The sequence below is a fragment of the Centroberyx affinis genome, unplaced genomic scaffold, assembly GCF_046629955.1.
Source record: "Centroberyx affinis isolate AG114_WGS23_722 - 3 ecotype Tasmania unplaced genomic scaffold, CSIRO-AGI_Caff_v1 ptg000893l_1, whole genome shotgun sequence".
NCBI classification, from domain to species: domain Eukaryota; kingdom Metazoa; phylum Chordata; class Actinopteri; order Beryciformes; family Berycidae; genus Centroberyx; species Centroberyx affinis.
The window spans coordinates 715,869-729,604 of NW_027279481.1; the positions used below are offsets into that span (position 1 = coordinate 715,869).

A 13,736-nucleotide genomic window follows, 5' to 3' on the forward strand; every position below is an offset into this window, starting at 1 on the left:
AGCGTGCACACACATGCACACATTCTCACATGCACACAGACACAGACAGACTCACACCCACACCCACACACACACACACACACACACACACACACACACACACCTCAGAGGCACACCTGTCTGGTCTCAGCCCTATAAGCTGATTATCCAGAGGAGGGACACAATTAACAGTAATCAATTTATGCAACCCAGCTGCCAGTGGCAAGCAGTCGGTAAGTGTACAGATGGAGACGGAGCGAGAGTTACATAACAGCAAAGCCTCCGTCCACCTGACTGACAGATAGATGCTGCCTCTCTACCTCTGCTGCCAAAGTAACCGTTCACACTGGACAACAATAGGCAGACTGCATCAACGATGTAAAAGGAAAACAAGTAAGTGCATATTATCTATAAAGCATCTGAGTCTTCTCAAGGCCATTCAGGCATAAAGGAATATGCCACTAAGGATGAAAGTTGAAAATTACTTTTTGCCTAACTTTGAACTTTTACTTTTTTGCAGGAAACCCTCTCGGCAACATACACAGCTAGAGAACCAACTACATACAGTGGCATAACAGTGCAGACAACAGGCAACAACAATTAGCAACGATCAAAGCGATCCATGCCTGTTGTTGTGCTGGCACATGCACAAAAATCACAAAACATTGACCAATTATAAAACAACACAGACAATAGAGGATTGTGCAACCACCCCATTAAATAAGATTAATGCCAGTGGAGTCCTGTTCCCTAAGCAGGCCTTCAGCACACAGAGGTCCTCTTCTACCCAATTAGAAACAATAGAATAGAGAGCCGACTGTATGTTGGTCCTCTGAAACAATACCCCAGCCTCAGCCAGGCCGGGCAAGGTGTTTGGGAGCCAGAGGGAAACAGACTGACCTGTCTGGGGCACTTTGGCCAGCAGCATCAACAGCCTCCTGTATTCCAGGTACTTCTTGTTCTTCACCTCAGACCTGCTGTGAAGGAAGATAATGCAACCGTAAATATCTTAGTATATATAAGAAAAACTTGTGTTGTGTTAGTGGTGGCACAATAGCCTGTTAGTGTGAATGATATACTTAGGGAGGACATTTAGAATTTTTATTAATTTATTACATTTAACTTATTTTGGCATAAAAGGAGGGAAAACAACTTATACAGACCATTAAAGCCAAAACTCAAGTTTTGAGAGAGTTACATCTGCTAACTTCTGCCACAGGCCCATTATTAATGGATGCTGTCTGGGCTATGACACTTGCAAAAACAGACATTTTCCAGACAACTCTATACTTGGTGTTTGGGCTTTTGGAGTGTTACAATGCAACACCCATTAACCAGCATCTTGTGCATTATCTTCACACGCGTGTGCATGAGTTCTTTTTGCTAATCTTCGGCCAAAACAAGTCAAGGAACCCAAAATAGCTTTCTAGGCCCCACATGTCATATTCTCCAATGCCTTACCAGAGTAATGAATAAGCATGGGAGCTTGCGAGGCCTAGGCAACAGTGGTGTGTGTGTGTGTGTGTGTGAGAGAGAGAGAAAGACAAACAAGGGGAGGACTGCAATGGGAGTAAAGGCTGCAGACTTAGGTGTCCAATTATCCCAAAGAGAGAAAGCAGTCAGAAGATGCGCATAAAACAGCCTGAGGCCAGTAAGACGGAGAGAGAGAGAGAGAGAGAGAGAGAGAGAGAGAGAGAGAGAGAGAGAGAGAGAGAGAGAGAGAGAGAGAGAGTGAGGGGGAGAGAGTGAGGGGGAGAGCGTGAGAGAGAAAAAAAACATTTTACAACTAATGTCACAAACAAGTGTACAAACAAGTGTAGAGTATAAAGTTCTGCACTCCATTGTAACTTTTAAACTCTTTTATAACCTTTGAGCTATGCGTGTTTCGTGGCATAGCAATAACTCCTAACTTCTGTTTAGACAGTTTTAACGATGTGTATTCATGTCGGAGTGGTGTGTTCATTGTGCGATGACTTTTGTCTATTCCATAAAAGTCCATAATACTCTCAGCTCAACATAAAGATCACATAGTGCATATACAAAGACAATGAAGAGAATGATGGCAGCAGTAATTTCAAACCATTTGCCTACAATAGACAAGGGCGTTCATAGGTTTGTATACTCTTTACATGCCTTACATGAATTTTTTTTTTTTTAAGATTTATTTTTGGCATTGTTATGCTTTATTCGACAGAGTTAGTGAGAGAGAGACAGGAAGGCATGGGAGAGAGAGAGGGGAGGACATGCAGCAAATGACCGCGGACCGGATTCAAACCTGGGTCGCTGCAGGAAGGACTGAGCCTTATGGTACGTGCTCTACTCGGTGAGCCACTGTGGCGCCCCCTAATGGTGAATTTAGTGAGAAACTATTGTATATTGTAACTAAACTATTGTTTATTGTAACTGTTATTCAATATCTTGCTAAAATCTAGATATGAGAATAATTATTTTGCATTAACAGAGATGAAAATAGGTAAGGTAAAGTTTATTTGTATAGCACATATTCATACAAATAAATGCAATTCAAGTGCTTTACATAGAGCAAAAAGAAGTAGATAAATAAAAACAAAGATTTAAATTGCAACAACATAAACTAAATAAAACAGATAAAAGGCATAGTACACAGAGAATAATTAATAGGTACACTTTGAGTCTAAAAGACAAAAGACAGTCAGAAACTGGCTCCAAATGACAAGGTCAGGCAAAAGCTGGCCCATTAACTAACAGGGTCAGTCAAGGGTCAATCAAGGGTCAGCCAAAGGCCAGACAAAACATAAAGGTTTTTAACCTGCTTTTAAAGACTGTTTGAGAGGGAGCCGATCTAATACCATCAGGTAGTTTGTTCAAATTTGTTGTTGCATAGTGTGCAAATGCTGCTTTATCTCGTTTAGTACAAACTCTTGGAACAGTTAGGAGACCAGCCACAGATGACCTTAACGTTCTTGTAAGTTCATAAGGCACTAGCAAGTCGGAGATGTATTTTGGCACTGAGCCGTTAAGTGATTTATAAACAAGGAGCAGGATTTTAAAATCTATTCTGCAAGATACAGGCAGCCAGTGTAACAATCTAAGGACAGGAGTAATGTGTTCTGCTTTCCTTGTGTTTGTTAGGACTCGAGCAGCGGCATTTTGAATAAGTTGAAGTTGTCTAAGTGCTTGTTTGGAGAGACCTGAAAAGAGGCTATTGCAGTAGTTTAATCTGCTAGAGATAAGGGCAAGGATAAGTTTCTCTAGATCATGCTTAGCCAAGTAACCCTTTACTCTAGATATGTTTCTAAGGTGAAAATACACTGATTTTGTTATTAACTTGATGTGGGAGTTGAAGCTTAAGTCTGAGTCAATAATAACACAGAGGCTTCTAACATGATCTTTACATTTTAAGGAAAGTGATTTTAGGTGAGCACAGACCTCTGACCTTTTTTCCTTAGCTCCAAAGACAATGATCTCAGTTTTATCTTTATTTATTTATAAGAGGTTCTGACACATCCAGTCATTGATTCGATCGATGCAACCTAGAAGGCAGTCTAGTGGCCCATAGTCATCTTGGGAAAGACCTACATAGATCTGTGTGTCATCAGCATAAGTATGGTAAGCAACGTTGTTGTTCTGAATGATTTTGCCTAGTGGGAGCATGCAAAAGTTGAATAGCAGAGGTCCCAGAATGGAACCTTGAGGAACCCCGCAGGTCAAGTCGGTGGGATCAGATGCAAAGTTGCTGATGGAAACAAAGAAATTTCTGTCTTGTAGGTAGGACCTGAACCAATGGAGGACAGTGCCAGATAGCCCAATACAGTTTTCTAACCTGTTCAGTAGTATTTCATGGTCTACTGTGTTGAATGCCGCACTGAGGTCTAATAGCACTAGAACTGAGACTTTACCCACATCTGTATTAAGGTTGATGTCATTTAACACCTTAATCAAAGCTGTCTCAGTGCTGTGATGGGGCCAAAATCCAGATTGCAAGTGATCAAAAAGGCCATTTGAAGTCAGAAATTCACTAAGCTGTTGATAAACAATTTTCTCAATTATTTTACCTATGAACGGCAGGTTTGAAATTGGCCTGTAGTTGTTAATTTCAGAGGAATCTAGGCTGCTCTTTTTCAGGCGCGGAGTGACCACTGCAGTTTTCAGGGCATTAGGAAAGATTTAAGTTTTTGTACCGTTTCCTCAAGAGCCTCAAGATCAATGGTTTTGAATTGTGACAATTTAGCCAGGCTGCTATTTTGTGAATCCAGAGATAGAATCTTCTTTCTATTTGACAGAAACCTTTGTCAGATTTTTTTAGTCTTAACATTGAAGAATGATGCAAATTCATTGCATTTTTCAGTGGAGGAAAGGCCCGGGGCTATTTGAACCGGCAGTTTGGTGAGTTTATCAACAGTGGCAAAAAGAGTGTGTGCATTATTAACATTCCTGTTTATGATATCAGAGAAAAATTATTTTCTGGCTCTATTTAACTCAGCATTGTAACAATGCAATTTGTCTTTGTAGATCTCATAGTAAACATAGAGTTTAGTTTTCCGCCATTTGCGCTCTGATTTCCGACACTCTTTTTTTTTTAGCAATTTCACTGATACAGCACTTCTCCATGGAGCTCTTACTTTGCCAGAGATTAATTTGGTTTTAACTGGTGCAATATCATCCAGTATGTTTGCTGTTTTAGTGTTAAAATCATGTAGAAGGACGTTTACTGAAACTGGCGTGAGACTAGGAGTTGAGGACATAATTTCTATAAACTGTGCACTAATACTTTCACTGATATACCATTTTTTAGCAAGTTTTGAACTGCTGAGTGTCCAGGGAGAGATGCATATCAAGGAAAATGCATACGTGATCTGACACAGCAACATCAATAGCCATTACAAATGATGCATTAATACCTTGTGTGATAAATGAGTCTAATGTGTAGCCCCGATCATGAGTTGGCCCAGATACATATAGGGTTAAATTAGGCCTGTATCTGGATACAGTCTGGGGGGATAATTATGTCCCTTTTTTCATCATAACAAAGGATAGGTAGGATGAAACAAAGCAAATCAATGGGGTTCCTGAGACTTATGGAAGCTTTGTGTGTGTGTGTGTGTGTGTGTATGTACGTGTGTGAACTCACAGTAGCCCGGAGCAGTATTTCTGTAGCAGGAAGTTGGACAGCTCTTGAAGGATGGGCTGGCTGTGCAGGGCGACAAACTGTTCCCGACAGACCTGACAGGAGGAGAGAGGGGCAGAGAGAAGTGTACTTTGAGTTTCTCCGGCCCAAACACTTGTCCAACCAGCTCCCCAGACTATCCTGCCTGACAGGATAGGAGCTTTTGACTAGCTGAAAGATGGATGGAGGCGGTAAGGGAAGGGAAGAGAGAGAGACAGAAAGAGAAAGAGAGCGCATCAGTCTATCCCCACATCAAGTCAAACAAATGGATCATCTCCCAAGGCTACTGTATAATGATTGAAACGCAACGTTGATCTATTACTGGACAGTACATGGCTTGGCTGTATGTCTTCTTCGTTCCTACCTGACTATGAACTATACTATGTACAACGTGTGAATGGAGAGAACCAAACCCTGAGAAGAAAGAAAGGTAGAATGAAGAAGGGAGAGAGTAGTATGGAAGGGAGACTGGGTTGATTTTTATCTCCGTTGACTCGCGATAACACCAGGGAAATAGGAGGAGGAGGAGAGTCAGTACCATTAATTTCTGTCCTGGTTGAAGGCAATTTTATGCCTGCCTGAAGAAAGGTCTGTGCCATATGCTTAGGTGTTGACTAAGATATTTAATGCCTTTCCTCTGCCTCTGTGTTCAACTGGCTATGTAATGAGGGAGGCGTACAGTCGCATATGAAGGGACAGAGAATAAATGTACTGAGAGAGAACTGCTTCATTGGTTATAGCTCCTCTAAGATTAGATGAAGACATAAAGCTATAACTAGGCATCTGAAGCTAAACGTACAGAAAAATGGTGCTTTATGGTAATTTGATCTATTTTATACTAGCGTTGTGTCTCAGTCTGGGCCAGTTGACAAGCTCGATTCACCAGGGACGGGCAGACACAGGCGTTTATACAGCACAACAGGCTCTTTTTGATAGAGACATATGGTGCTACCTGCTGCCAGCAGCCTGTAGACGTATGAAGCAGTGAAGACTTGTGTCCTTTTTTAGTTGGCAGATGCTTCGCCCTTAAGGGAAGCACTAGCCGTAGATACCACCGTTGCTACACGACTACTGAAAGCCCATTTGAAGCATGGTGCTGTTTTGCTAAAATTGAAATATGTTCTTAACTTCTAGCACCCTCTGTACAGAGCGCTAAAACATGCTCTCAATACTGTCGAAAACACACGACAGTGCTTCCGCTCCATTAAAAAGAAAAAAGAAAAAACACAAAAAATAAGCCTGAACTGTAAAGAGTAAAGAGGTTGCTGATGCACAGAGAGCCAAAGGGATGGGCAGGCCAGAGTGTGCTAGAAGAACTGACTCACTGCTGGCAACACAAAGCACATGTGCAATGCCACCTTTAGCTGGGGTGTATGGGGAAAAAAATAACAGGAGAGCTATAAAAGGAGGACCACTGATGGTGTGTGATAAGACACAGGGAGGAAAAACAGCTGAGAAAGGATGACGAGGAAGAGGGATGGTGAAAGGATAAAGAGAGGTGTGAATAAAAAAAGAGGTTGTACTGTACTTTGATACCTTGTTCATGGTGTCCACTGTGAGGGCATGGGTCCAGAAACAGTCATGGACTGAGACAAATGTCAGGCCAGCACTAGAGAGAGGAGAGGAGAGGAGAGGAGAGGAGAGGAGAGGAGAGGAGAGGAGAGGAGAGGAGAGGAGAGGAGAGGAGAAAAAGTTGAGATGATGGGGACACAGGGGTCACAGAAGTCCATGTAAAAAGAGTAGAGGAAAAAGAGAAACAAGGAGAAAGCAGGCAAAGAGATTAAAGGGGGGGAGACATTGAGAAAAGAAGGGTTTAGAAATGTATTATGAGGGCAGTAATTGCTGAAACCATAGCGGGAGGTCATTCACTCGCCAGTGTGACTTCCATCATGAATTACCACACCTGTCAAGAAGTCAATTCTGTGAAAGGAGCTAATATTATGGGGCATATCGTACAATGCCCCGTTGAGGTTATTGAAGTGATAATTGCATTTAATATGAGGGTCTACTTTCTCAAAGCCAGTTCTAGTCATGCACACGCAGGGGGTGAGAAGCAAAAGTTGATTTGGGAAAATGCGTCACTCAGCCAACAGTTGTTATAAAATTATGTGTAATTGTGCGAAGGAATGTATTCCTGGTTTTGATTTCTTTAAGGTGCACTAGGTCTTTATGCTATATGCTTTGTGTGTGTGTGTGTGTGTGTGTGTGTGTGTGTGTGTGTATATATTCATACCTGTAGCAGTGGAGAGCAGTCAGCATCATGTGTGTAGAGTCCAGAGAGTGGATGAAGTTTGGTGGGAAGGCATTCTTCTGTTTAACTGTGTCTGGTCTCCTGAGAAGGGCAAGAGGTTATACACACACACACACACACACACACACACACACACACAAACATCAGTACTGCTTTCTGATGCTTTCTAATATAATGGTACATTTCAGCCAAGCTATCTCACTTACTCACTGGCCTCATTATCTACCTTGCTGATAATTCCCAGAGAGACAGCTCACAATCCTACTTGTATTCTCGTTTGTTTCTTCTTACGTATGCATACTACTTTAAATAAAGATTTTACCTAGTACACGTGTTGGTTGCATAAACATTTTATAAATTGCATAAAAGCCATAATACCTTTGAGGGTTTTCTTTACTCTGATATCGGGTAATTCGATGCTGCTGCCATAATCACAGTAACTAACACCCTCTGAGATATTATTGTTATATTTAGCAATATCTCAGATTATTGTTTGATATCCAGCCCTAATGTACAATCTACAAACTACAGCCAACTACAACTGCCAGTAATAATGAATACATTAGTGCTGGTATGGCTCTATGCTCTCCAAACAATAATCAATATAAGAGCATACAAATATAGAAGTGGTATGTAAGAAATAGTACTGGGAAATGTAAACACAATTTTGCTGCTACTGTCGATGGAGCTGGCAGTAAGAGAGCATTCTGCCAATCTGTTCCCATTACCCTGAGCCTGTGCCATCCAAATCCTCTGGGCCGCCACAGACCAGTACGCTCTTCTAATGGGAATGGAGAGAGAGCAGTGGAGAGTAATAGCTTGGGCCAAACCCAAAGCAAAGACACACACACACACACACACAGGCACATGCACACACAAGCACACACACTGTCCGTCTGTCAGTCTCGTCTTCCTTCTGTCTTTCTTTTCTCAGACTTTATCTTAGTACCCCTAGTTCTGCTATGTTTTGGGCTTGAGACAGAAACAGAAAGAGATATCTTAAAGCACGCTAGGCTATATCCTTACCCTTAGATTTGGGCCTGTCTTTCTCCTGCTCGCTGTCTCTCTCTCTGTCTCTCTCTCTCTGTCTCTCTCTCTCTCTCTCACACACACACACACACTCACAAAAACAACATGTCAACTCTCAGTCCCATAGGCCTGCCTGGCTGGGAAGTGGCAGAGTCTGGACTCTGAGGGTTAGCACCCATCGTTCTCTGGAGTCTAACTCTGCTCTCTGCAGAGCACAGGAGCGGGCTGAGTATTCAATTCATATCACAACAGATGCTAAAAGATGAAGGCATGGGGCTTAGCATTTAATGTTTTTCCTATTACAGTTTAGAAGCCTGGATCATCACCACTTTTCTAAAGAGGAGAGGGAGAGTGGGAAAAAGCAAGAAAAACGAGGGCTTGAAGTCTGTCACTACAGGAGAGAAACAGCTCTGCTTGTGCCTCTATTTACATACTCTAATTCTGGAGTGCCTTTTTTAGGCTCTTTAATTACGGCAAGTGCAAGTGTGTGTGTGTGTGTGTGTGTGTGTGTGTCCCTGTTTGTGTGTGTCTGTGTACAGTACGTGCCTGCATGTCGGAAGTAAAAGCCGGGGGAGAATCAGCCACAGCGAGAGTGTCAAGTTTGGCTCAGAGTGTCAGCCTGTGAAACGCTGATGCATTCTCTGACAGCAAATTTCAAGTTTCGAGCGAGACAGTCTTTATATGCAGCACCCTGTCCTCTCTCTCTCTCTCTCTCTCCCTCTCTCCCTCTCTCTCTCTCTCCTCCCTCTCATCCCTAACTCCCTCCATCTCGAGTCTGGCGTTTCGGTATTCACAGGAGTGGATCTGTGGTGTACTGTAGATGTCAGCAGGAGCAGGACGGCTGTCAGTCTTTCTCATCTCTGTCTCCATTTCTCTTGCTCTGTCTTCCCCACATCTCTCTCGCGCTGTCTCTCATCCTGTCTCTTTTTTTTTTCAGCTTTCTCACCCATAACCCCTTGCTCTCTCCTCTCTTTCAAAACTCTATCTGCCCCCTTTTCTCTCTCTATTTCTTACCGAATCAATCCCCCACACATCCCACCCCAACTGTAATGCAGAGGCTGTCACAAATCATAGCCATCTGTCTCCCAAAAGGTCAGATAACATCTATTGAAGTGGACATCTGCTCGCTAAGTCACCGGTGACAGACAAAAGGAGGAAAAGACACTGGCTGTCATACAGTAGTCATTCTATGTGGAAAATGTTTGGTGCATCCACATGTCATATCTCAACTTTGTTTGATCACCTTTATTTGATTATACAGTGTAACTTTTATGTCATTTGTTGGGCAGTTTTACCACAAGTGCATACATTTTTAGCATGGGAGGCTCTAGAAGGATATGATTTTGCATTATATGACATTGCAGATGTCGATGTGATTCTTCTTTACAAAGTAGTTTTGAACTACTTCTTCTAAGTAACTTTTGACACAATAGAGCACTCATAATTTAGATTTTTAAATGAATAAGTCATCTTTCAAATTCATAACTGCCAATTGACCAAAGCAAATGACAAAAAAGACCTATCGTAAACACATACATTATTACACATCCTTATTACAGGCCTCTAATAACAAGCTAGCTGGTGACATTTCAGCACAAATGCCAATGAGGGCCGTGAGAATACTCTGGTAACAGCACAGAGGTATGGTGACCATGTGGTGTAGCAGTGTGGATTTGTGTTTGAGTAATAACCATTATAATTTGGAAGGATTCTAGTCTCTACCAGCCAAATACTCCTGTAATTTCCTTGCCAACCACTGTGGTTTAGTGTTGGGACAGCATGGGAGAGGAGAAACAGAAGAAGAGACAGATGTCAGTAGCAGGAGGACTTACTCTTTGGCATCATGGCTGATCTGGAGGTTGATGAGTTGCATTGTACTCTTCAGCTGGAGGAGCAAAACAGAAAGAAGAAAAATAAATGAAAGGCCTGATAATCTCACTTCCCTCATTGATTATGCTTGTAACCTTTGGGGAACAAGCGCAACACTTGACTCTTCTCTCTATTATACAGTTGAGAGTTCCTTAAGCTATAATAGAGGAAAATTAAGAGCTTGAAAAATGAGATACATGGCAAGAAGATTTCCAATTTAAAGACACAATTTATCATATAGTGCCACCTGTGGTGCAAATCTAATGTTTTTATTGCAAACATGGGGTGAAAAAACTAATATATTTTGAGTTATGATAGGAGTGTTACAGTGATATTTTATATAGTCTAATTCCAAATGAGGCTTTACATTTCATTGCAAAACTTGTGAAATTCCAAAGTATCATGATTCAGCACTTGCAAGGCACTTGACATTTAGCAGAATACAAAGCAAGCAGTACAAAGACCACATGCCCACATGAGACACTTCACCTGTTTGACATTTCCAAAAAAAAGTGATGGTGGGGCTAATCAATGTAAAATCCATTCTTATTTCATGCTTCAAATTGACCTACAACTGTTCAGAATGGATTCTCAGCAGGGTCAAAGATATTGTTTTACTGACTATAAAGACACGCTTGATGCCACATGCTCATGTACACACACCCAAACTAGGCCAAAAGCTGTGACCCTGACCACTCTTCAACAGATGAACTGAACTGTACTATTGAAAAACATGTGTCACAAGTGTCTCTGTAGGAAAATACACAGGCTTGTTTTAATGGATTAAACCCAGACTCAAACAATATTTCAAACTGGGATAAATGATAATTATGTGAAATTTGATTAAGCTACCTCTAGGAAAACAGCCCATTCTTGCAGTTGATTTTTTCACCTACTGTTTCACATATACCATTTGTTGGACAGTTTTATCCAAAGCGCCTTACAGTACAATGTGTGTATACATTTTTAGCATAGGCAGACCAGGTGGATCTCAGCTAAGAAACACATTAAAGTGAAATGTACTGCTATGGGTGGCTGGCTACTGATCCACCATGTTACCCTGAACAGCTCTGTCACGCAATGCAGCATGGGCATACAAGTTAGCTGTCTAGTATGGACCCAAGTGCATAACAGGGGGTATCTACTGTAACATAGAGCAGCATAAGAGAAGCCATTTGGTCAGTCAGTAGTGTGTGTGAGCACTCCACAGTGGCCCAGTCATGGCGCTCACACCTCCATCACTTCACTGCTCTCTTTAAGAGGCTATTGAGAAGATCACCACTCCTCACCTCACACACACGCACATACAAACACAACATGTACATAGATACACGCACATATACACGCACTCACTCAAAAACACATGCAAGCAGGAAACATACATGGAAAGGCCAGGAGCTACAGTCAGCTCCTGGTGACAGTGAAGCTGCTGAAGTGCTGAGAAAATCCGAAGATAGTATACTTAGAAATTTAAGTGTGTGTGTATGAGTGAGAGAGACACACACACAAAGAAAGTATATTAAAAGAGGGTGGCAATCAATCATAGTGATTCATGAATCTATTAGATTTCATTAATAGAAGAAAAACTCAATGGAGGGAGGTGCCATTGGGGTGTGGGGGGTCTGAAAGAGGGCACACATGAATGCAAAATATTTGGCTACTTCATTAATTACACCCTCTCTATTTCATAAACTATGGACTTCAGAGAGCACCTTATATATGAAGGGCGTTCACTTAACCCTAACAACCGATCATCACTGGATAGTGAACAGCTAAGAAGCGTAAATAAAACACAGGGAGCCAATCTTTGATCGTTTGCCCACTTGAACCTCTCGCTGGGCAAGTGAACACACATTTGCCAGTAAATGCACACTGCCAGGGAATTGGCCAAATACCTGCTGACTCATTTTGATCTTTTCTATTTTTGCCCAAGACCAATACACAGGCCTTCGCGGACAGTTGTTCCTAGTGGACAGAAGGCCTAGGTCTCTAATCTCCAGAGCCTTGGGGGTCCATCCAGTCAGCCATGCCAAGGCATCTGCGGCAGGACGGTCTTGTCATTGACCCCTGGAACCGTGCCTGGGTGAGGACGACAGGCCGCTATCAGGAAAGAGATACGACTGGCAACAGGCAGCGGAGTACTCTCTGCCTTTCCACTCCTCATCAAAGTGAGCACATTACATTAGTCTGTTTACCTTGCTTTCTGCCCGCACTAATGTATCTGAGTGTCTCTCGGTCCGCATCTTCATCCGTCTGCCGGTCGGCCCGTACCCATTTCTGTCTAAACGTTGAATGAAGAATGCCACTCCTTTTTTGTGCTGATGGATAAGAGCTTTGGTGCGGAAATGTTTCATCATTTCACTTCAATTATGCTCAGAGTACTAAAAACACTTTCATCTGTTCTCTGTATAATCAAAGTACTTTTAGTGTAAAAGTCGTTAGATATGGCTACTGTTGCTCACTGTACAGAACAAGATTCATCCAAGGTAACGTGAATGAATGGAAAATGTGTGTTTGAGTTTCATTTAAAATGTGTGTTCCCAATTATTTAGGGGCTCACATGAGGATAAACTGACACTTAACTCCTTGTTTTCATTTCAAACACATGGAACTGCATCACAAACAGGCAAAATAGAGAAACATAGGCATTCTGGGAAAGCCTGCAGTGTTGTTTTGCCTTTTACTCCCACTGATTGAACATAAATTTGCTAAATTTTCCAAATTCACTGCTGAATGGGGTCTTTGAATTCAGTTAATAGCAATACCATCCATTATACAAACTCCTCAGAACAATGTTGAAGGTGCAGGACAGCAGAGCATGACCACTGCCGTTTTGGGTCCCTTAGGAACCTTTAATAACCATGAATTTGCTAGTAATGTAAATCATTTGATCCTGCTTACATCTCTGTGGGATGAACATAGAGGACTCAGAAGCTCTTTGATGTGCACATCCCCCCGCAATCCTAACGATTCCCTAATCAACTTCAACTTCAACAGACCAAAAATGTGGGAAGTAGAATACATCGACTGCGCTGTTTGGGAGGTGATTTCAAGCCTTTAAGTGTATTAGATAGTTTTACTGATGACATTTTGGTTATAGCTTACACAGCGTGGATTTGTGTTTGACTGCAATACGTCACACAGTGATACTAGAAAAAAAATAGAGAGGCTCAGAGTACCATGAAAATGTTAAGACCTAAAATTTGCAATTTCAATAATAAGGATAGCCATATATGTGAGCTTCTCTGTAATGAATTTGTGTCTATGGGACAGCCACATTGTAAAATCACATTCATATTATTCTATCTATTATTCTAATATTAATCTGTGTGATTCACATAATATTATGTGAATCACAGAGATCTCAAATCAAATGTGGATATATTGCACAGATAACAATTTCTTATAAAATTAATAATAAAAAAAACAAAAACTGAAAATTAATATAACTGTATAACTGTT

General features: G+C 41.6%; 1 protein-coding gene across 4 annotated transcripts in view; it reads right to left on the bottom strand.

The window, feature by feature from the left end:
- The window catches only part of polrmt (polymerase (RNA) mitochondrial (DNA directed)), a 45,887-nt gene that overhangs the window by 2,211 nt on the left and 29,940 nt on the right, over positions 1 to 13,736 (bottom strand). For 2 of the 4 annotated variants that reach the window (XM_071521498.1, XM_071521496.1), the window contains exons 16-20: positions 10,238 to 10,290; positions 7,359 to 7,457; positions 6,662 to 6,734; positions 5,090 to 5,181; positions 880 to 956 (exon numbers count right to left, since the gene is read on the bottom strand). In XM_071521498.1, the coding sequence (XP_071377599.1) occupies positions 880 to 956; positions 5,090 to 5,181; positions 6,662 to 6,734; positions 7,359 to 7,457; positions 10,238 to 10,290 (394 nt within the window). Of the gene's footprint in view, positions 1 to 879; positions 957 to 5,089; positions 5,182 to 6,661; positions 6,735 to 7,358; positions 7,458 to 8,104; positions 8,158 to 10,237; positions 10,291 to 13,736 lie in introns of those variants that run through there. The other 2 variants (XM_071521497.1, XR_011695251.1) reach the window with 2 other exon arrangements.